The sequence below is a fragment of the Scyliorhinus canicula genome, chromosome 9 (assembly GCF_902713615.1).
Source record: "Scyliorhinus canicula chromosome 9, sScyCan1.1, whole genome shotgun sequence".
Classification (NCBI taxonomy): Eukaryota; Metazoa; Chordata; class Chondrichthyes; order Carcharhiniformes; family Scyliorhinidae; genus Scyliorhinus; species Scyliorhinus canicula.
The window spans coordinates 97,114,005-97,138,021 of record NC_052154.1 but is presented as its reverse complement, the minus strand read 5'-3'; the positions used below and the strand labels follow the sequence as shown (position 1 = coordinate 97,138,021).

The 24,017-nt window shown below is 47.7% G+C and overlaps 1 protein-coding gene across 5 annotated transcripts in view; it reads right to left on the bottom strand.

The window, feature by feature from the left end:
- The window catches only part of LOC119971562 (oxysterols receptor LXR-alpha-like), a 218,258-nt gene that overhangs the window by 43,768 nt on the left and 150,473 nt on the right, over window positions 1-24,017 (bottom strand). For all 5 annotated transcript variants that reach the window (XM_038807256.1, XM_038807258.1, XM_038807255.1 and 2 more), the window contains 2 exons: window positions 20,427-20,696; window positions 1,811-2,016 (listed from right to left, as the gene is read on the bottom strand). In XM_038807256.1, the coding sequence (XP_038663184.1) occupies window positions 1,811-2,016; window positions 20,427-20,696 (476 nt within the window). The remainder of the gene's footprint in view (window positions 1-1,810; window positions 2,017-20,426; window positions 20,697-24,017) is intronic.

The window sequence follows — 24,017 nt, the reverse complement described above, 5'->3', positions numbered from 1 at the left end:
TCAGCGTGGAAGATGGTATCCTTTTGTGGGGGACGCGTGTGGTCGTCCCGGAGAAAGGACAGGACCTGATACTACAGGACTTGCACAATAGGCATCCGGGTGTGACCAAAATGAAAATGTTGGCCCGGAGTTATGTCTGATGGCCAGGCCTCGACACCGACATTGAGAAGGTGGCCCAAAACTGCTCCATTTGCCAGGATCATCAGAAGCTTCTGCCGGCCGCGCCCCAACATCACTGGGAATGGCCAGGGTGGCCTTGGGCACTTGCATGCGGATTTTGCCGGCCCTTTTCACGGATCCATGTTCCTTCTATTAATCGACGCCCAGTCTAAATGGCTAGAGGTGCATAAGATGGGAGGCACAACGTCCTGCGCAACGATTGAGAAGATGCGTTTGTCTTTCAGTACGCATGGCCTCCCCGAGGTGCTTCTCACGGACAATGGCACTCCTTTCACAAGTGAGGAGATTGCGAGGTTCATGAAGATGAACGGCATACGCCATATCCGCACCGCTCCATACCAACCGGCTTCCAATGGACATTGCAGTGCAGACATTCAAACGGGGCCTAAAGAAGCAGTCATCTGGGTCTATGGACACGAGGCTGGCTCATTTTTTGTTTTCATACGGGACCACCCCACATGCGGTGACTGGGGTAGCTCCCGCAGAACTCCTAATGGGCTGGAGACTTCGCACCCGCCTTAGCATGGTTTTCCCAGACATTGGCACAAAAGTACGCCGCACTCAAGAACGGGTCATAGCCTTTCTTGGCATCGGCCGATTCGGCAGTTTTCGCCTGGTGACCCGGTGTTCATTTGAAATTTTGCTGGTGTTGCCCAGTGGGTCCCTGACGTTATCTTTCGACCAGGCCTCTTTCGATCTCTTACCAGATGCAAGCGCAGGGTTGTCTCCAGTGCAAGCATGTAGGCCACGTTCGGTCCAGAAGGCCGCCTCTTCCAAAGATTCCCTGTCCCTGGAGCTCACCTCTATAGCCGCAGAGACCAGACACAGTGGAGGGTGTTCCTCACAATCTTCCTCTGGCGCTGTACTCAGAGCCTGCACAGGTTGTTGCAGAACCGCAAGGAGATAGAGATGATGGAGGCAGTGGACTCCGAGATGGAGACACAGGGCGCCTCAGAATGGGAGTCCTCAGTCCCACGGGCAGTGGATGTACAACCGTTATGCGGTCCATCACAGAAGCGCTGTTCTCTGTCTTGTAACACGCCACCTGATCCAGCGCCACGTGCAAATGGTGTCCAGCCTGCGGCAAAACGAGTCCGACGCCCTCCGTTGCCAGGGTCTTCAGTGGATTCCTTGGACTTTGGGGGGGTGGGGGGGAATGTTAAAACCTGCCTGCTTACCACTGGCTGGGGACTAATGGCAATCCCACAATCCTATTGGAGTATGAGCTTCCCCAGTGAGGGGGGCGGAGAAATCATTAGCAGGGCCATGCATAAATAAAGCTGGCCAGTATGGAACCAGCTAGAGAGGAGTGAGCAGCAAAGGAGTTGTTGCTGCTGTTGTGTCTGTGTGTGTATATATGTTATTGTAAATAAATGTTATTTCTTTCTATCCTACAACTCATGCTGGATTCTTCGTGGCCCTGACAATATATATATAAACTCTAAACTTTATTTAAAGAGAAAAGATGGAATGCCCTTCCGAATAGACAGAAACTTAAGGATCGGTTATGGGGTTAGGAGGTGAATGCTTGTAATCTGTAACTTTATGAATGGATACCTATAAAATTGTGTAAAGATTGGTTCCCTTTGACCGACTCTAAACTGTAACACTTATCTCCCTGAAAACTCACCGTCACTTTTAATCGGTCACTCAACGATCGCTTGTTCCCCTGTTGCTGAGCAGCAACCAATCTTCTGATCATTTCAAGCTGTGCCATATTGAGTCTTGGCGTTTCCCAGCCCGACAGGGGGCTTGAGGTCACCCTCACAGTCCTTGTCATCTCCTCCTCCAGCTTCTTCATCTTCTTTAGTCGAATCTGTTCCTCTGAGAGGACACCTATAACACAGTTGGGTCTTAGCAGAGAATCACACAGCACAGAATACGGTCAGCCATTAATTTCTGTAGTCACACAGGACTGTAAATACACATTAATCTTGGCACAGTCACACAGCTCTGTAACTACAGTCACTCTTTAATCTCGGCAGTCACAAAACTCTATACCTACAGTCACTCTTTAATCTTGGCACAGTCACATAGCTCTGTAACTACAGTCACTCTTTAATCTTGGCACAGTCACACAGCTCTATACCTACAGTCACTCTTTAATCTTGGCACAGTCACACAGCTCTGTACCTACAGTCACTCTTTAATCTTGGCACAGTCACACAGCTCTGTAACTACAGTCACTCTTTAATCTCGGCACAGTCACAAAGCTCTGTACCTACAGTCACTCTTTAATCATGACACAGTCACATAGCTCTGTAACTACAGTCACTCTTTAATCTTGGCACAGTCACACAGCTCTGTAACTACAGTCACTCTTTAATCTCGGCACAGTCACACAGCTCTGTACCTACAGTCACTCTTTAATCTCGGCACAGTCACACAGCTCTGTAACTACAGTCAATCTTTAATCTTGGCACGGCCACAAAACTCTGAACCTACAGTCACTCTTTAATCTCGGTACAGTCACACAGCTGTGAAACTACAGGCACTTTAATCACGTCACCGTCCCACAGCTCTGTAACTACATTCAATCTTTAATCTTGGCCCAGTCACACTGCTCAGTACCTACAATCACTCTTTAATCTTCGGACACTCACACGGCTCTGTAACTACCGTCACTCTTTAATCTCGGCACAGTCACACAGCTCTGTACCTACCGTCACTCTTTAATCTCGGCACAGTCACACGGCTCTGTAACTACCGTCACTCTTTAATCTCGGCACAGTCACACAGCTCTGTAACTACAGTCACTCTAAAATCTCGGCACAGTCACACAGCTCTGTACCTACAATCACTCTTTAATCTCAGCACAGTCACACAGCTCTGTACCTACAGTCACTCTTTAATCTTCGGACACTCACAAGGCTCTGTAACTACCGTCACTCTTTAATCTCAGCACAGTCACACAGCTCTGTAACTACAGTCACTCTTTAATCTCGGCACAGTCACACAGCTCTGTAACTACAGTCAATCTTTAATCTTGGCACGGCCACAAAACTCTGAACCTACAGTCACTCTTTAATCTCGGTACAGTCACACAGCTGTGAAACTACAGGCACTTTAATCACGTCACCGTCCCACAGCTCTGTAACTACATTCAATCTTTAATCTTGGCCCAGTCACACAGCTCAGTACCTACAATCACTCTTTAATCTTCGGACACTCACACGGCTCTGTAACTACCGTCACTCTTTAATCTCGGCACAGTCACACGGCTCTGTAACTACCGTCACTCTTTAATCTCGGCACAGTCACACAGCTCTGTTCCTACAGTCACTCTTTAATCTCGGCACAGTCACACAGCTCTGTAACTACAGTCACTCTTTAAACTCGGCACAGTCACACGGCTCTGTACCTACAGTCACTGTTTAATCTCGGCACAGTCACACGGCTCTGTAACTACAGTCACTCTTTAAACTCGGCACAGTCACACAGCTCAGTACCTACAGTCACTCTTTAATCTCGGCACAGTCACACAGCTCTGCACCTACAGTCACTCTTTAATCACGTCACCGTCACAAGCTCTGTACCTACAGTCACTCTTTAATCTCGGCACAGTCACACGGCTCTGTAACTACAGTCACTCTTTAAACTCGGCACAGTCACACAGCTCAGTACCTACAGTCACTCTTTAATCTCGGCACAGTCACACAGCTCTGCACCTACAGTCACTCTTTAATCACGTCACCGTCACAAGCTCTGTACCTACAGTCACTCTTTAATCTCAGCACAGTCACACGGCTCTGTACCTACAGTCACTCTTACAGTCACTCTTTAATCTTGGCACAGTCACACAGCTCTGCACTTACATTCAATCTTTAATCTTGGCACAGTCACACAGCTCTGTACCTACAGTCACACTTTAATCTCAGCACAGTCACACAGCTCTGTACCTACAGTCACTCTTTAATCTTGGCACAGTCACATAGCTCTATACCTACAGTCACTCTTTAATCTCGGCACAGTCACACAGCTCTGTACTTACATTCAATCTTTAATCTTGGTACAGTCACACAGCTCTGTACCTACAGTTACTCTTTAATCTCAGCACAGTCACACAGCTCTGTACCTACAGTCACTCTTTAATCTTGGTACAGTCACACAGCTCTGTAGCTACAGTTACTCTTTAAACTCGGCACAGTCACACAGCTCTGTACCTACAGTCACTCTTTAATCTTGGCACAGTCACACAGCTCTGTACTTACATTCAATCTTTAATCTTGGTACAGTCACACAGCTCTGTACCTACAGTTACTCTTTAATCTCAGCACAGTCACACAGCTCTGTACCTACAGTCACTCTTTAATCTTGGTACAGTCACACAGCTCTGTAGCTACAGTTACTCTTTAAACTCGGCACAGTCACACAGCTCTGTACCTACAGTCACTCTTTAATCTTGGCACAGTCACACGGCTCTGTAACTACAGTCACTCTTTAATCTCGGCACAGTCACACAGCTCTGTACCTACAGTCACTCTTTAATCTCGGCACAGTCACACAGCTCTGTACCAACAGTTACTCTTTAATCTCGGCACAGTCACACAGCTCTGTACCTACCGTCACTCTTTAATCTCGGCACAGTCACACAGCTCTGTACCTACAGTTACTCTTTAATCTTGGCACAGTCACACAGCTCTGTACCTACAGTCACTCTTTAATCTCGGCAGTCACAAAGCTCTGTACCTACCGTCACTCTTTAATCTCGGCACAGTCACACAGCTCTGTACCTACCTACAGTCACTCTTGAATCTCGGCACAGTCACACAGCTCTGTACCTACAGTCACTCTTTAATCTCGGCACAGTCACACAGCTCTGTACCTACAGTCACTCTTTAATCTCGGCACAGTCACGCAGCTCTGTACCTACCGTCACTCTTTAATCTCGGCACAGTCAAACAGCTCTGTAATTACAGTCACTCTTTAATCTCGGCACAGTCACACAGCTCTGTACCTACAGTCACTCTTTAATCTCGGCACAGTCACACAGCTCTGTACCTACAGTCACTCTTTAATCTCGGCACAGTCACACAGCTCTGTACCGACAGTCACTCTTTAATCTTGGCACAGTCACACAGCTCTGTACCTACAGTCACTCTTTAATCTCGGCACAGTCACACAGCTCTGTACCTACAGTCACTCTTTAATCTTGGCACAGTCACATAGCTCTGTACCTACAGTCACTCTTTAATCTCGGCACAGTCACACAGCTCTGTTACTACAGTCACTCTTTAATCTCGGCACAGTCACACAGCTCTGTACCTACAGTCACTCTTTAATCTCGGCACAGTCACACAGCTCTGTACCTACAGTCACTCTTTAATCTCGGCACAGTCACGCAGCTCTGTACCTACCGTCACTCTTTAATCTCGGCACAGTCAAACAGCTCTGTAATTACAGTCACTCTTTAATCTCGGCACAGTCACACAGCTCTGTACCTACAGTCACTCTTTAATCTCGGCACAGTCACACAGCTCTGTACCTACAGTCACTCTTTAATCTCGGCACAGTCACACAGCTCTGTACCGACAGTCACTCTTTAATCTCGGCACAGTCACACAGCTCTGTACTTACATTCAATCTTTAATCTTGGTACAGTCACACAGCTCTGTACCTACAGTTACTCTTTAATCTCAGCACAGTCACACAGCTCTGTACCTACAGTCACTCTTTAATCTTGGCACAGTCACATAGCTCTATACCTACAGTCACTCTTTAATCTCGGCACAGTCACACAGCTCTGTACTTACATTCAATCTTTAATCTTGGTACAGTCACACAGCTCTGTACCTACAGTTACTCTTTAATCTCAGCACAGTCACACAGCTCTGTACCTACAGTCACTCTTTAATCTTGGTACAGTCACACAGCTCTGTAGCTACAGTTACTCTTTAAACTCGGCACAGTCACACAGCTCTGTACCTACAGTCACTCTTTAATCTTGGCACAGTCACACAGCTCTGTACTTACATTCAATCTTTAATCTTGGTACAGTCACACAGCTCTGTACCTACAGTTACTCTTTAATCTCAGCACAGTCACACAGCTCTGTACCTACAGTCACTCTTTAATCTTGGTACAGTCACACAGCTCTGTAGCTACAGTTACTCTTTAAACTCGGCACAGTCACACAGCTCTGTACCTACAGTCACTCTTTAATCTTGGCACAGTCACACGTCTCTGTACCTACAGTCACTCTTTAAACTCGGCACAGTCACACAGCTCTGTACCTACAGTCACTCTTTAATCTTGGCACAGTCACACGGCTCTGTACCTACAGTCACTCTTTAATCTTGGCACAGTCACACGGCTCTGTAACTACAGTCACTCTTTAATCTCGGCACAGTCACACAGCTCTGTACCTACAGTCACTCTTTAATCTCGGCACAGTCACACAGCTCTGTACCTACAGTTACTCTTTAATCTCGGCACAGTCACACAGCTCTGTACCTACCGTCACTCTTTAATCTCGGCACAGTCACACAGCTCTGTACCTACAGTTACTCTTTAATCTTGGCACAGTCACACAGCTCTGTACCTACAGTCACTCTTTAATCTCGGTAGTCACAAAGCTCTGTACCTACCGTCACTCTTTAATCTCGGCACAGTCACACAGCTCTGTACCTACCTACAGTCACTCTTGAATCTCGGCACAGTCACACAGCTCTGTACCTACAGTCACTCTTTAATCTCGGCACAGTCACACAGCTCTGTACCTACAGTCACTCTTTAATCTCGGCACAGTCACGCAGCTCTGTACCTACCGTCACTCTTTAATCTCGGCACAGTCAAACAGCTCTGTAATTACAGTCACTCTTTAATCTCGGCACAGTCACACAGCTCTGTACCTACAGTCACTCTTTAATCTCGGCACAGTCACACAGCTCTGTACCTACAGTCACTCTTTAATCTCGGCACAGTCACACAGCTCTGTACCGACAGTCACTCTTTAATCTTGGCACAGTCACACAGCTCTGTACCTACAGTCACTCTTTAATCTCGGCACAGTCACACAGCTCTGTACCTACAGTCACTCTTTAATCTTGGCACAGTCACATAGCTCTGTACCTACAGTCACTCTTTAATCTCGGCACAGTCACACAGCTCTGTTTCTACAGTCACTCTTTAATCTCGGCACAGTCACACAGCTCTGTACCTACAGTCACTCTTTAATCTCGGCACAGTCACACAGCTCTGTACCTACAGTCACTCTTTAATCTCGGCACAGTCACGCAGCTCTGTACCTACCGTCACTCTTTAATCTCGGCACAGTCAAACAGCTCTGTAATTACAGTCACTCTTTAATCTCGGCACAGTCACACAGCTCTGTACCTACAGTCACTCTTTAATCTCGGCACAGTCACACAGCTCTGTACCTACAGTCACTCTTTAATCTCGGCACAGTCACACAGCTCTGTACCTACAGTCACTCTTTAATCTTGGCACAGTCACACAGCTCTGTACCTACAGTCACTCTTTAATCTCGGCACAGTCACACAGCTCTGTACCTACAGTCACTCTTTAATCTTGGCACAGTCACATAGCTCTGTACCTACAGTCACTCTTTAATCTCGGCACAGTCACACAGCTCTGTTTCTACAGTCACTCTTTAATCTCGGCACAGTCACACAGCTCTGTACCTACCGTCACTCTTTAATCTCGACACAGTCACAGAGCTCTGTTCCTACAGTCACTCTTTAATCTCGGCACAGTCACATAGCTCTGTACCTACAGTCACTCTTTAATCTCGGCACAGTCACACAGCTCTGCAACTACATTCACTCTTCAATCTTCGGACACTCACACGGCTCTGTAACTACAGTCACTCTTTAATCTCAGCACTGTTGTACAGCACTAACTTTCGTCATTCCTTTATCTCGTCATAGATACGGAATGCTGTACTGGCAGTCACTCTTTAACCATGGTAGAGCTGTAGTGTGCTGTATGTGCAGACATTCTTTCAAACTGGCACAGTCATACAGCACTGTACCTGTAGTCACATCCATTACAAGGTGAATAAATTGTTATGGGAAATAGCAATAAATATGTTACAGCCTCATTACTATTTCAGAAATGATGGTGCAAGGTGACCAAAGGCAGGAGGTTTAAGGGTATATGACATTTCAGAAAGCTAGGAAGGAAGGAAATGAAGGTGGGGTTGCTCTGTTAATAAAGAAGGAAACCAGTACAGTAGTGAGAAATGATCTTGGCTCAGAAGTTCAAAATATAGAATCAATTTTGTTGGAGATAAAAAATAGTCACAGGGCCTCTCTAAACTACTCCCACCAAAGAGTACCTACATTGAAGAACAGGATATTAATCAAGAAATTATTGGGAATTGTAAGAAAGGTACTTAGGCTTAGTAATGGAAAATTAGGTAGGAACAATTAATGATTCCATTGTAATGGATCCTCTAGTCAAGAGTGATCATAACATAACTTTTCACATTTAGTTGAAGGGTAATAAACTTGGCTCTTAAACAAGTATCTTAATACAAATAAAGGTATGAAGACCAAGTTGGCTGAAATAGACTGGGAAAATAACTTAACAGGTAAGCAGGGTCAGATACTTAAGTAGATATTTCAAAATTCACAGCATAAATATATTCCATTGAAAAAGAAACTGTGCAAGAAAGGTGATCATACATGGCTAGCTAATAAAAGTTAAGGATGGGATCCAATTGAAAGAAAAGATACAATGTTGCAAACATAACGTTTGGAAAACTTTAGAAACAAGCAAAGGATGATTTTTAAAAATGAGGGAGAAATTGGAGAACAAGAGTAAACTAGCAAGAAATATAGCAGCAGATAGTAAAAGCTAAAAAGGAAGAGAGGAGCAAAAGTAAATGTTCGTCCATTAAAGGTGAGATTCGGGAATTTAAAAAAGGGGAACAAGGAAATGGTTTTGATCAAGTACTTTGCATCTGTCTCCACAGCAGATGATAAAATATTCTCAAGAATAGAAGAATATCAAGGGGCAAAAGAAAGACAGGAGCTTAAAATATTCTCGATTGCTGCTTGTAGCTACTCTTACCAGAAGATCTGTCACCACGGTATGTCATTCCCATTTGTCTTACCTCTCACACATCTACAATAGCTCATCTGCAAATATTCCATGGTATTCATTGTCCAACTATGCCTAGGTTCACCCCTCTCCTGCTGGCTTCAACTTGTTCTCCAGGGGAGATCTCTTGATTTTAAGTTCTGATCAAACGGCCGAAATATTGACACAACCTTTATCCCGAGGGGAAGATTACTAAAACAAATGGACAAGTGGACAAGGAGAAGAGCAGTGGTGGACAAGGGTAAGAGTGGTCCTAGGGTGAATGTGCTAAATTGGGGGAAGGCTAATTATAACAATATTAGGCAGGAACTGAATAACCTAGATTGGGGGGGGGGATGTTTGAGGGTAAATCAACATCTGACATGTGGGAGGCTTTCAAATGTCAGTTGAAAGGAAGGAATTCAGGACTGGCATGTTACTGTGCGGAAGAAGGATAAATACGGCACATTTCGGGAACCTTGGATGACAAGAGATATTGTAGGCCTCGTCAAAAAGAAAAAGGAGGCATTTGTCAGGGCTAGAAGGCTGGGAACAGACGAAGCCTGTGTGGAATACGAACATAAGAACTAGGAGCAGGAGTAGGCCATCTGGCCCCTCGAGCCTGCTCCACCATTCAATGAGATCATGGCTGATCTTTTGTGGACTCAGCTCCACTTTCCGGCCTGAACACCATAACTCTTAATTCCTTTATTCTTCAAAAAACTATCTATCTTTATCTTAAAAACATTTAATGAAGAAGCCTCTATTGCTTCACTGGGCAAGGAATTCCATAGATTCACAACCCTTTGGGTGAAGAAGTTCCTCCTAAAGAAAGTAGGAAGGAACTTAAGTAAGGAGTCAGCAGGGCTAAAAGGGGTCACGAAAAGTCATTGACAAAGAGGGTTAAGCAAAATCCCAAGGCTTTTTACACGTATATAAAAAGCAAGAGGGTAGCTAGGGAAAGGGTTGGCCTATTGAAGGGCAGGGGAGGGAATCTAAGTGTGCAGCCAAATGAAGTGGGCGAGGTACTAAATGAATACTTTGCATCAGTATTCACCAAAGAGAAGGAATTGGTGGATGTTGTGCCTGGAGAAGGGTAGATAGCCTGGGTCACATTGAGATCCAAAAAGACGAGGTGTTGGGCGTCTTGGAAAATATTAAGGTAGATAAGTCCCCAGGGCCTGATGGGATCTACCCCAGAATACTGAAGGAGGCAAGAGAGGAAATTGCAGAGGCCTTGACAGAAATCTTTGGATCCTCACGGTCTCCAGGTGATGCCCCAGAGGACTGGAGAATAGCCAATGTTGTTCCTTTGTTTAAGAAGGGTAGAAAGGATAATCCAGGGAACTACAGGCCGGTGAGCCTTACGTCAGTGGTAGGGAAATTACTGGAGAGAATTCTTCAAGACAGGATCTACTCCCATTTAGAAGCAAATGGATGTATTAGCGAGAGGCAGCACAGTTTTGTGAAGGGGAGGTTGTGTCTCACTAACGTGATAGCGCTTTTTGAGGAGATCACAAAGATGATTGATGCAGGTAAGGCAGTGGATGTTGTCTATATGGACTTCAATAAGGCCTTTGACAAGGTCCCTCATGGTAGACTGGTACAAAAGGTGAAGTCACACGAGATCAGGGGTGAGCTGGCAAGAAGGATACAGAACTGACTAGGTCAGAGAAGGTAGACAGTAGCAATGGAAGGGTGCTTTTCTGATTGGAGGGCTGTGACTAGTGGTGTTCCGCAGGGATCAGTGCTGGGACCTTTGTTGTTCATAGTATATATAAATGATTTGGTGGGAAATGTAACTGGTCTGATTAGTAAGTCTGCGGACGACACAAAGGTTGGTGGAATTGCGGATAGCGATGAGGACTGTCAGAGGATACAGCAGGATTTAGATCATTTGGAGACTTGGGCGGAGAGATGGATTTTAATCCGGACAAATGTGAGGTAATGCATTTTGGAAGGTCGAATGCAGGTAGGGAATATACAGTGAATGGTAGAACCCTCAAGAGTATTGACAGTCAGAGAGATCTAGGTGTACAGGTCCACAGGTCACTGAATGGGGCAATACAGGTGGAGAAAGTAGCCAAGAAGGCATACGGAATGCTTGCCTTCATTGGCCGGGGCATTGAGTATAAGAATTGGCAAGTCATGTTGCAGCTGTACAGAACCTTAGTTAGGTCACACTTGGAGTATAGTGTTCAATTCTGGTCGCCACACTACCAGAAGGATGTGGAGGATTTAGAGGGTGCAGAAGAGATTTATCAGGATGTTGCCTGGTATGGAGGGCATTAGCTATGAGGAGAGGTTGAATGAACTTGGTTTGTTCTCACTGGAACGACGGAGGTTGAGGGGCGACCTGATGGAGGTCTACAAAATTATGAGGGGCATAGACAGGGTGGATAGTCAGAGACTTTTTCCCAGAGTAGAGGGCTCAATTACTATGGGGCATAGGTTTAAGGTGCAAGGGGCAAGGTTGAGAGGAGATGTACGAGGCAGGTTTTTTACACAGGTGCCTGGAACTCGCTGCCGGAGGGGGTGGTGGAAGCACGGACGATAGTGACATTTAAGGGGCATCTTGATAAATACATGAATAGGATGGGAATAGAGGGATACAAACCCAGGAAGTGTAGAAGATTTTAGTTTAGATGGGCAGCATGGTCGGCACAGGCTTGGAAGGCCGAAGGCCTGTTCCTGTGCTGTACTTTCTTTGTTCTTTATTCTTTGGATCGAAAGGCTGAAAAGTCCTCTGTACCTGATTTCTTAAAAATTCATTCATGGGGTGTGGGCGTCGCTGGATAGGCTGCATTTATTGCCCATCTATAATAGCCCTTCAGAAACTGTTGCTGAGTTACCAACTTGAACCGCTGCAGTCCCTGAGGTGTAGGTACACCCACTGTGCTGTTAGGGACAGAGTTGCAGTATTTTGAACCAGCTACAGTAAAGGATCGGCGATATATTTCCAAGTCAGCATGGTGAGTGACTTGGAGGAGAACATCCAAGCAGTGATGTACCCAGGATCTGCTGCTCTTATCCTTCTAGATGGTAGTGATCATGGGTTTGGAAGGAGCTGCCCAAGGAGCCTTGGTGAGATCCTGCAGTGCATCTTGTAGATGGTACACACGGCTGCTACTGTGTGTTGGTGATGGAGACAGTGAATGTTTGTAGAATTGGTGGCAATCAAGCGGGTTGCTTTATCCTGGATTAGGTTGAGCTTCTTGAGTGTTGTTGGAGCTGCATTCATCCAGGCAAGTGATGATGACTCCATCAGACTCCTGGCTTGTGCCTTGTAGATGATGGACAGGCTTTGGGGAGTCAGTGGTAAGTCGCCATAGATTCCTAGCCTCTGACCTGCCCTGGTAGCTACAGTATTCATATGGCTAGTCCAGTTCAGTTTCTGATCAATTGTAACCCACAGGATGTTGATTGTGAGGATTCAGTGATGGTAATGCCATTGAATGTCAAGGGGAAATGTTAGATCCTCTCTTGCTGGAGATGGTCATTGTCTGGCACTTCTGCGGCGCAAATGTAACTTGCCACTTATCAGCCCAAGCCCAGATGTTGTTCAGGTCTTGTTGCATTTGTACATGGGTTGCTTCATTATCTGAGGAGTCAAAAATGGTGCTGAACATTGTGCAGTCATCCGCAAACATCCCCACGTCTGACCTTATGTTGGCAGGAAGGTCATTGATGAAGCAGCTGTAAACGGTTGGGCCTAGGACACTAACGAGGAACTCTTGCTGTGATGTCCTAGAGCTGAGATGATTGACCTCCAACCACCACAACCATCTTCCTTTGTGCCAGATATGACTCTAACCAGTGGGGAGTTTTCCCCGAATTCCCATTGACTCCAGTTTAGCTGGGGCTCCTTGATGCCACACTTGGCCAATTGCTGCCATGATGGCAAGGGCAATCACTCTCACCTCACCTCACCTCTGGAGTTCAGATATTTTGTCCATGTTTGAACCAAGGCTGTGATGAGGTCAGGAGCTGAGTGACCCTGGCGGAACCCAAACTGAGCGTTCATGAGCAGGTTATTACATAAGAACATAAGAACTAGGAGCAGGAGTAGGCCATCTGGCCCCTCGAGCCTACTCCGCCATTCAATGAGATCATGGCTGATCTTTTGTGGACTCAGTTCCACTTTCCGGCCCGAACACCATAACCCTTAATCCCTTTATTCTTCAAAAAACTATCTATCTTTACCTTAAAACCATTTAATGAAGGAGCCTCAACTGCTTCACTGGGCAAGGAATTCCATAGATTCACAACCCTTTGGGTGAAGAAATTCCTCCTAAATTCAGTCCTAAATCTACTTCCCCTTATTTTGAGGCTATGTCCCCTAGTTCTGCTTTCACCCGCCAGTGAAACAACCTGCCCGCATCTATCCTATCTATTCCCTTCATAATTTTAAATGTTTCTATAAGATTCCCCCTCATCCTTCTAAATTCCAACGAGTACAGTCCCAGTCTACTCAACCTCTCCTCGTAATCCAACCCCTTCAGCTCTGGGATTAACCTAGTGAATCTCCTCTGCACACCCTCCAGTGCCAGTACGTCCTTTCTCAAGTAAGGAGACCAAAACTGAACACAATACTCCAGGTGTGGCCTCACTAACACCTTATACAATTGCAACATAACCTTCCTAGTCTTAAACTCCATCCCTCTAGCAATGAAGGACAAAATTCCATTCGCTTTCTTAATCACCTGTTGCACCTGTAAACCAACTTTCTGTGACTCATGCACTAGCACACCCAGGTCTCTCTGCACAGCAGCATGCTTTAATATTTTATATTTATTGCTGACTAAGTGCCCTTGGTGGCACTGTTGATGACCCCTTCCATAAGTTTACTGATGGTCGAGAGTTGTCTGATGTGGCAATAGTTGGCTGGGTTGGATTTGTCCTGTTTCTGGTGTACAGGACACACCTGAGCAATTTTCCACATTGCGGGGTAGATGCCAGTATTGTCGCTGTATTGGAACAGCTTGGCTAGGGGTGCGGCAAGTTCTGGAGCACAAGTCTTCACTGATGGCCTGTATACTAGAGTTTTAAAGCAAGTGATTACAGAGAGGCTAGACATTGTCATAATCTTCCAAAAATTTCCTAGATTCTGTAAAGGTCTCAATAGATTGGGAAAAACAATTCTAACACCATTATTCAGGAATGGAGGGATACAGAAAACAGATTATGTCAGTTAGCCCAACATCTGTCATTAGACAATTGCTGGAACCTAATAGCAGGACATTTAGAAAATCATAATACAATCAGGCAAAGCCAAATTGGTTTTGTGAAAAGGAAATTGCCATTGATAAATTTATTAGAGTTCTTTGAGGATGTAACAAGCAGGGTGGGTAAAAGGGCACCAGTTGATGTCGGTTTTCCAAAGGGCATTTGATAAGGTTGCCACATTAAAGGGCCACATCTCAAGATAAGAGCAAATAGTGTTGAGGTAATGAATTTGTGTGGATAGAGGATTGGGCTAACGAACAGGAAATAAAGACTTGGGGGAAATGGGTCACTTTCAGATTGGCAAACTGTAACTAGTGCTGAGGCCTCAACTATTTCAATCTATGTTAATGATTTGGATGAAAGGATCAACTGTACTGTCACCAACTTTGCTGGGAATATGAGATAGGTGGAAGGAAAGTTGTGAGGAGGACGCAGAGGGTGGAATTCTCTCTTTTTTTGCACTGGCTGAGTTGAAGAGACCAGTGTTTAGCCAGCCAGCTGCACAGCTAGTTTCTCCCGCCTCATTGTGCAGCACTCTGTGCAAAACAAAGATCGAGGCACGGACCACGTCGTCACGCTGGCAGGGTGGAGCTGGAAGGAACCAGCAACACCCAGAATCCCGAGATCGGAGCACTTGATAACAATTTCAAGAAGGCCTTTCTGCCATTATACCAATTGACATTTAATGCAGCGAGGTGTGAAAGGATTCCTTTTGGGTGGAATAATAAAGAGAGGCAATATAGGGGGTGGCTCAGTGGTTAGCACTGCTGCCTCACAGCACCAGGGAGTGGTCTTAGGTAGCTCCCTCTTTTGGAGGATCAGTGCAGACTCGATGGGCTGAATTACCTCCTTTTGGTACTGCAGGGATTCTATGATAAATTAAAGCATACATCCCTAAAGGTGACGCAAGTGCTGAGGGGATTGAAGGTGGCAAGAACGTTGAGAAAGGATTAATAAATGTCAATAAAACATACATAGTCCTGGGCTTTATAAAAGCATGAAAGTTAGAATGAACCAACATAGAACATTGGTTTATCCTCAGCTGAAATCTTTTGTCTGCACTTTAGGAAGGGTGTGAAGGCATTAAACAGGGTTTAGAAAGATTCACAAGAAGAGTTCCAGAGATGAGGACTTCAGTTATGTGTATAAATTGGAGTATGTGTATAAATTGGAGAATGTGTATAAATTGGAGAATGTGTATAAATTGGAGAATCTGGGTCTGATCTCCCCAGCCCTTCCCTCTGGTGGGATTGTATGGTCCTGTTGGAGGGGATCCCTGCAGCAGGTTCCTTGGCGGCAGGGCGAGCGAACCATGTAAAACATTGTAGACTTTGACGGGACTGGAGAATCCCACTGGCGGCGAATGGCGAGCCGCCTCCGTCACCGAAAGTCCCACTGATGGGAAGGGCCACAAAACCCCACCCCGGCTTAAGTATATCCCAACCAGGATTTTGCACAGGTTTTCAAAATCATGGCCAACAGGACAGAATAGAGAGGGAGGAACTGATCCCCATGTGGAGAGGTTCGAGAACCAGAGGCCACCGATTTAAGACAATGGGCGGGGGCGGGGATCGTGCGCGCAGGTCGGGGGCCGTTGGCAGTGTCCCCCCGGCAATTCTCCGGGCACCAATGGGCCGAGCGGCCGCCTGTTTGTGGCCAGTCCCGCCGGTGTGGATTAGACAAGGTCCATACTGGTGGGACCTGGCTTTGAGGGCAACTTGCGGAGTCCTCGGGGTGGGATCCGGCCCCGGGGGGGGGGGGGGGGGCCACGGTGGCCTGGCCCACGATTAGGGCCCACCAATCTGCAGGCGGGCCTGTGCCGTGGGGGCACTCTTTCCCTCCGCACCGGCCTGTGTAAGGTTCCGCGATGGCATGCACGGACAAGAAACCTCCCGCGCATGCGCAGGAATCACAGCAGCGGTTCTGCACATGCGCCAGAACACGCTGCCGCTCCTGCGCATGCGCCAACCCGCGCCGGCCGACAGAGGCCCTCCAGCGTCAGTTGGCATGGCGCCAACCACTCCAGCGGCGGCCTAGCCCCCGGAAGTGTGGAGGATTCCGCACCTTCCATACGGCCCGACGCCAGTGTGGTTCACGCCGGTACGGCCCACCCGCTGGTTGGGGGAGGATCCCGGCCAAAATGTTCCTTGTTGGTTCCTCGACCTACTACTCTAGAAAATCATCTTGTGTGCATTCCATCATCATGTCCTCCACATCATTACTGCAGATTTGGTTCACTCAGTCGATAGGACAATTTAAGCACTCCCTGATTACAGTATTCTCCTTATTATATGTGCCTCTAATTTCCTAATTTATACTCTGCCCTACACTTAATGAGTGGGCACTTCATGCAGGGAAGCAAAACTTGGGGAGGGGGCTCCGATTGGCACAGCGGACCATTCACTGGCCAGCTTGCCAGGTCACTCTCTCAGCATGTAAAATTGGAACAGGACTAGCCACTTAATTGGGCATCAGATACCAACCTCAGGGCCTCAAATGGGTCACAAGTGATTGGTCCACCAGGGCCTCAATATAATTAAGGCCTGTGTGACGGGTCTACAGTTGACAGCATGGCACATTAATTTACAGGACAACCTGCCCCTTTTCGAATCCCTGGAATACTTAGGTTCCAGCTTTGGTAAATTGACAGCTGTAACATCTGGATGGCTGCTGGATCAAATTAACATATCACTCTTTGTGCAGTTAATTCACCTCATTTGTTGCAAAAAGAAAGTCACGTCTCACCAATTTGATTGAGTTTTGAAGGGGTAACCAAGAAGGGAGATGAGGGCAGTGCAGTCGCCGTTGTCTACGTGGACTTTAGTAAGGCCTTTGACAAGGTACCGCATGGTTGGTTGTTGCAAAAGATTAAACCGCACAGGATCCAGGACGTGGTAGCCAATTGGATACAAAATTGACTTGGCAACCGGAGCCAAAGGGTGGTTATGGAGGGTGGTTTTTCAAACTGGAGGCCTGTGACCAGCGGTGTGCCTCAGATATCGGCGCTGGGTCCACTGTTATTTATTAAATATATTAATGATTTGGCTAAGAATGTAGGAGGCATGTTTGCAGATGACACCAAGATTGGTGGCATAGTGGATAGTGAAGAAGGTTATATAAGATTGCAACAGGATCTTGACCAATTGGGCCAGTGGACCGATGAATGGCAGATGGAGTTTAATTTGGATAAATGTGAGGTGATACATTTTGGTAGATCAAATCAGGGCAGGATCTACTCAGTTAATGATAGGGAGTTGGGGACAGTTACAGAACAAAGAGATCTCGGGGGACAGGTTCATAGCTCCTTGAAGGTGGAGTCTCAGATGGACAGGATGGTGAAGAAGGCATTCAGCATGCTCCGTTTTATTGGTCAGAATATTGAATACAGGCGTTGGGATGTCTTGTTGAAGTTGTACAAGACATTGGTGAGACCACACATGGAATACTGTGTTCAGTTCTTGTCACTTTATTATAGGAAGGATATTGTGAAACTAGATACAGTGCAGAAGAGATTGATGAGGATGCTGCCAGGACTTGATGGTCTGAGCTATAAGGAGAGGCTGGATAGGCCGGGACTTTTTTCTCTGGAGCGTAGGAGGCTTGGGGTGAACTTATAGAGGTCTATAAAATAATGAGGGGCCTAGATAAGGTAGATAGTCAATGGTCGAGATTCACCGATATCGCGGCAAAGTGTTGACGCCACCGTAAAATCCGGCGGGAGCGACGCCGGCGCCAATGGGCCTCCAGGCCCAGTAATTCTCCTGTTCGGGGGCTAGAACGGCGCCGCAGTGCTGTGCGCTGCTCCGGCGCCGAAAGCCGGCCCGACATGGCTGGCACAGGTTAGCGTATGCGCAGACGGCTGTCTCCACGCTGCCGCATGCACGCACTGGCCGTCTCTGCGCCAGCGCAGACCAACATATCAACGACCGAACAGCAGGCCCGCGTGGTAGGAGGTAGGCCCCCTCCAGATCGCGGGCGCCTGCCGATCATGAGCCCCCGTTCGCGGGCCTGGACCCCGTGGGACAGCCACCCCACCCAGAGTCAGATCCCCTCGCATCCCCCCCCCCCCAAAAAACCAGGACATCCACATCGGCTGTGGGTCGAGGCTCCCACTGGGTGGTACCAAGTCTAAACCATGCCGCTGGGACTCGGCGGAGTTTGGCCCTTTGCTTGCGGAGAATTGCCGTGGGGAACAATTTCAGCAGCGCCACGCCGATCGCTGGAGAATCGGCGGCCCAGTGTCGGAGCAGCATGGCGGGATTCTCGCGCCCTCCCCCCCAGCGATTCTCCAACCCGGCGCGGGCTCGGAAAATCCCGGCCAGGATCTTTTCCCAAAGGTCGAAGAGTCTAGAACTAGAGGGTATAGGTCTAAGGAGAGAGGAGGGAGATACAAAAGAGACCAGAGAGGAACTTCCTTCACACAGAGGGTGGCGAGCATCTGGAACAAGCTGGTAGAGGCGGGTACAATTTTTCACTTTAAAAAACAGTTGTGGCCAGGATTCTCCGATCCCGCGTCGGAGAATCGCTGGGTTGGGGGGGGCACGAGAATCCCGCCATGCCACTCCGACGCCGGGAATCCGATACGCCGACCGGCCAAAACCACGGCAATGTGGAGTGCGCCGCGCGGGTCGGAGAAACGGCAGAATTGCCGCGATGTGCTTGTTCCCCGGGCCTGAAGAGAATTTCCGAGCCGGATGGGCCAAAGTCCCCCTGACGTGACCACAGGTCACGCCGGCGTAAATCGAACACCATTTTGAACGGCACCAACCAGTGGTGCTGGCTAATGCCGATGAAGGGGAAGGTAGGGATTCACGTGGGGGGGGGACGCAGAGATGTCGAGATGGCACAGCCGTGGTTGCGGGGGGGGGGGGGTGGGCCATTGTCGGGGGCGGAGATCGCCCAAGGCCGGGAGGGGCGGAGCTGTGTTGGGTAGGGTTTGGGGATGGGACCGGGGGGGGCGGGGTCTCGGGGGGAGGTGTCGGGGAGGAGTCAGGTTGCTCAGTGGGTGGGTGGTAGTGTCGGGGAGGAGTGGGGCCAGGAAGAGGAGTGTCGGGGAGGGGTCAGGGCAGGTCAGGGGGGGGGCGGGGGTAGTGTCGGGGAGGGCTCGGGGTGGGGCCATGTCACTCTCACCCATGTCACTGTCTCAGGGAGATATCTGTACACTGACTGGTGTCTCTCAGGGAGATATCTGTACACTGACTGGTGTCTCTCAATCCCCTCAGTCTCAGGGAGATATCTGTATACTGACTGGTGTCTCTCAGTCCCCTCGCTCTCAGGGAGATATCTGTACACTGACTGGTGTCTCTCAATCCCCTCAGTCTCAGGGAGATATCTGTACACTGGCTGGTGTCTCTCAGTCTCTCTCTGTGAGATATCTGTACACTGAATGGTGTCTCTCAGTCTCTCTCCCTCTCAGGGAGATATCTGTACACTGACTTCTGTCTCTCAGTCTCTCTCTCAGGGAGATATCTGTACACTGACTGGTGTCTCTCAGTCCCCTCTGTCAGGGAGATATCTGTACACTGACTGGTGTCTCTCAGTCCCCTCTCTCTCAGGGAGATATCTGTACACTGACTTCTGTCTCTCAGTCTCTCTCTCAGGGAGATATCTGTACACTGACTGGTGTCTCTCGCTCTCTCTCAGGGAGATATCTGTACACTGACTGGTGTCTCTCAGTCACTCTCTCTCTCTCAGGGAGATATCTGTAAACTGACTGGTGTCTCTCAGTCCTCCCTCTCAGGGAGATATCTGTACACTGACTGGTGTCTCTCAGTCTCTCTCTCTCAGGGAGATATCTGTACACTGACTGGTGTCTCTCAGTCTCTCTCTCTCAGGGAGATATCTGTACACTGACTGGTGTCTCTCAGTCTCTCTCTTTCAAAGAGATATCTGTGTCTGTTAAGTCTTTGTCAGAAAGTTGTGTGGTTAGATGGCATTGTGTAATGCTTGCCTCGGTCCGTCTCCCAATGACTTACATTGCTCCAACATTCCCGCCTGCCGACACTTGCGTAGCCGACACTCTTGGCATTTCCTGCGCATGTACATGTCCATCTGACACTGACCGCTGTTCTTGCAGGAGTACTGAGCACTCTTAATGACACTGCGTCTGAAAAAGCCCTTACATCCTTCACAGCTTAGAACATTGTAATGGAAACCAGAGGCCTTGTCTCCACACACACTACACAGCTCATTGCCCAGCATCTTCGGGGCTGGACCTTTCTTACGCTTTGCTGGCTGCTGCTCGCCTACAAGAAAATACACAAAACGGGACAGACTGTCAGTGAACAGGATACACACTGTCAATGGGACAGACTGTCAGTGAACAGGATACACACTGTCAATGGGACAGACTGTCATTGAACACGTTACACACTGTCCATGGGACAGACTGTCAGTGACCAGGTTAAACATTGTCAATGGGACAGACTGTCAGTGAACAGGATACACACTGTCAATGGGACAGACTGTCAGTGACCAGGTTAAACATTGTCAATGGGACAGACTGTCAGTGAACAGGATACACACTGTCAATGGGACAGACTGTCAGTGAACAGGATACACACTGTCAATGGGACAGACTGTTAGAGAACAGGATACACACTGTCAATGGGACAGACTGTCAGTGAACAGGATACACACTGTCAATGGGACAGACTGTCAGTGAACAGGATACACACTGTCAATGGGACAGACTGTCAGTGACCAGGTTACACACTGTCAATGGGACAGACTGTCATTGAACAGGTTACACACTGTCAATGGGACAGACTGTCAGTGAACAGGTTACACACTGTCAATGGGACAGACTGTCAGTGAACACGATACACACTGTCAATGGGACAGACTGTCAGTGAACAGGTTACACACTGTCAATGGGACAGACTGTCAGTGACCAGGTTACACACTGTCAATGGGACAGACTGTCAGTGAACAGGTTACACACTGTCCATGGGACAGACTGTCAGTGACCAGGTTAAACATTGTCAATGGGCCAGACTGTCAGTGAACAGGTTACACACTGTCCATGGGACAGACTGTCAGTGAACAGGTTCACACTGTCCATGGGACAGACTGTCAGTGAACACGATACACACTGTCCATGGGACAGACTGTCAGTGAACAGGTTAAACATTGTCAATGGGCCAGACTGTCAGTGAACAGGTTACACACTGTCCATGGGACAGACTGTCAGTGAACAGGTTCACACTGTCCATGGGACAGACTGTCAGTGAACACGATACACACTGTCAATGGGACAGACTGTCAGTGAACAGGTTACACACTGTCCATGGGACAGACTGTCAGTGACCAGGTTACACATTGTCAATGGGACAGACTGTCAGTGAACAGATTACACTGTCAATGGGACAGACTGTCAGTGAACAGGTTAAACATTGTCAATGGGACAGACTGTCAGTGACCAGGTTACACACTGTCAATGGGACAGACTGTCAGTGAACACGATACACACTGTCCATGGGACAGACTGTCAGTGAACAGGTTACACCCTGAAAATGGGACAGACTGTCAGTGACCAGGTTAAACATTGTCAATGGGACAGACTGTCAGTGACCAGGTTAAACATTGTCAATGGGACAGACTGTCAGTGACCAGGTTAAACATTGTCAATGGGACAGACTGTCAGTGACCAGGTTAAACATTGTCAATGGGACAGACTGTCAGTGACCAGGTTAAACATTGTCAATGGGACAGACTGTCAGTGACCAGGTTAAACATTGTCAATGGGACAGACTGTGAGTGAACAGGATACACACTGTCAATGGGACAGACTGTCAGTGAACAGGATACACACTGTCAATGGGACAGACTGTCAGTGACCAGGTTACACACTGTCAATGGGACAGACTGTCAGTGAACAGGTTACACACTGTCAATGGGACAGACTGTCAGTGAACACGATACACACTGTCCATGGGACAGACTGTCAGTGACCAGGTTACACACTGTCAATGGGACAGACTGTCAGTGACCAGGTTAAACATTGTCAATGGGACAGACTGTCAGTGAACAGGATACACACTGTCAATGGGACAGACTGTCAGTGACCAGGATACACACGGTCAATGGGACAGACTGTCAGTGAACAGGATACACACTGTCAATGGGACAGACTGTCAGTGACCAGGATACACACTGTCAATGGGACAGACTGTCAGTGACCAGGTTAAACATTGTCAATGGGACAGACTGTCAGTGAACAGGATACACACTGTCAATGGGACAGACTGTCAGTGACCATGATACACACTGTCAATGGGACAGACTGTCAGTGACCAGGATACACATTGTCAATGGGACAGACTGTCAGTGACCAGGTTACACACTGTCAATGGGACAGACTGTCAGTGACCAGGTTACACACTGTCAATGGGACAGACTGTTAGAGAACAGGTTACACTGTCAATGGGACAGACTGTCAGTGACCAGGTTAAACATTGGCAATGGGACAGACTGTCAGTGACCAGGTTAAACATTGTCAATGGGACAGACTGTCAGTGACCAGGTTAAACATTGTCAATGGGACAGACTGTGAGTGAACAGGTTAAACATTGTCAATGGGACAGACTGTCAGTGAACAGGTTACACACTGTCAATGGGACAGACTGTCAGTGAACAGGATACACACTGTCAATGGGACAGACTGTCAGTGACCAGGTTACACACTGTCAATGGGACAGACTGTCAGTGACCAGGTTACACACTGTCAATGGGACAGACTGTCAGTGACCAGGTTACACACTGTCAATGGGACAGACTGTCAGTGAACAGGATACACACTGTCAATGGGACAGACTGTCAGTGAACAGGATACACACTGTCCATGGGACAGACTGTCAGTGAACAGGATACACACTGTCAATGGGACAGACTGTCAGTGAACAGGATACACACTGTCAATGGGACAGACTGTCAGTGAACAGGTTACACACTGTTAATGGGACAGACTGTCAGTGAACAGGATACACACTGTCAATGGGACAGACTGTCAGTGACCAGGTTAAACATTGTCAATGGGACAGACTGTGAGTGAACAGGTTAAACATTGTCAATGGGACAGACTGTCAGTGAACAGGTTACACTGTCAATGGGACAGACTGTCAGTGAACAGGTTACACTGTCAATGGGACAGACTGTCAGTGAACAGGATACACATTGTCAATGGGACAGACTGTCAGTGAACAGGTTACAGACTGTCAATGGGACAGACTGTCAGTGACCAGGTTACACATTGTCAATGGGACAGACTGTCAGTGAACAGGTTACACATTGTCAATGGGACAGACTGTCAGTGAACAGGTTACACACTGTCAATGGGACAGACTGTTAGAGAACAGGATACACACTGTCAATGGGACAGACTGTCAGTGACCAGGTTACACACTGTCAATGGGACAGACTGTCAGTGAACAGGATACACACTGTCAATGGGACAGACTGTCAGTGACCAGGTTCACACTGTCAATGGGACAGACTGTCAGTGAACAGGTTACACACTGTCAATGGGACAGACTGTCAGTGAACAGGTTCACACTGTCAATGGGACA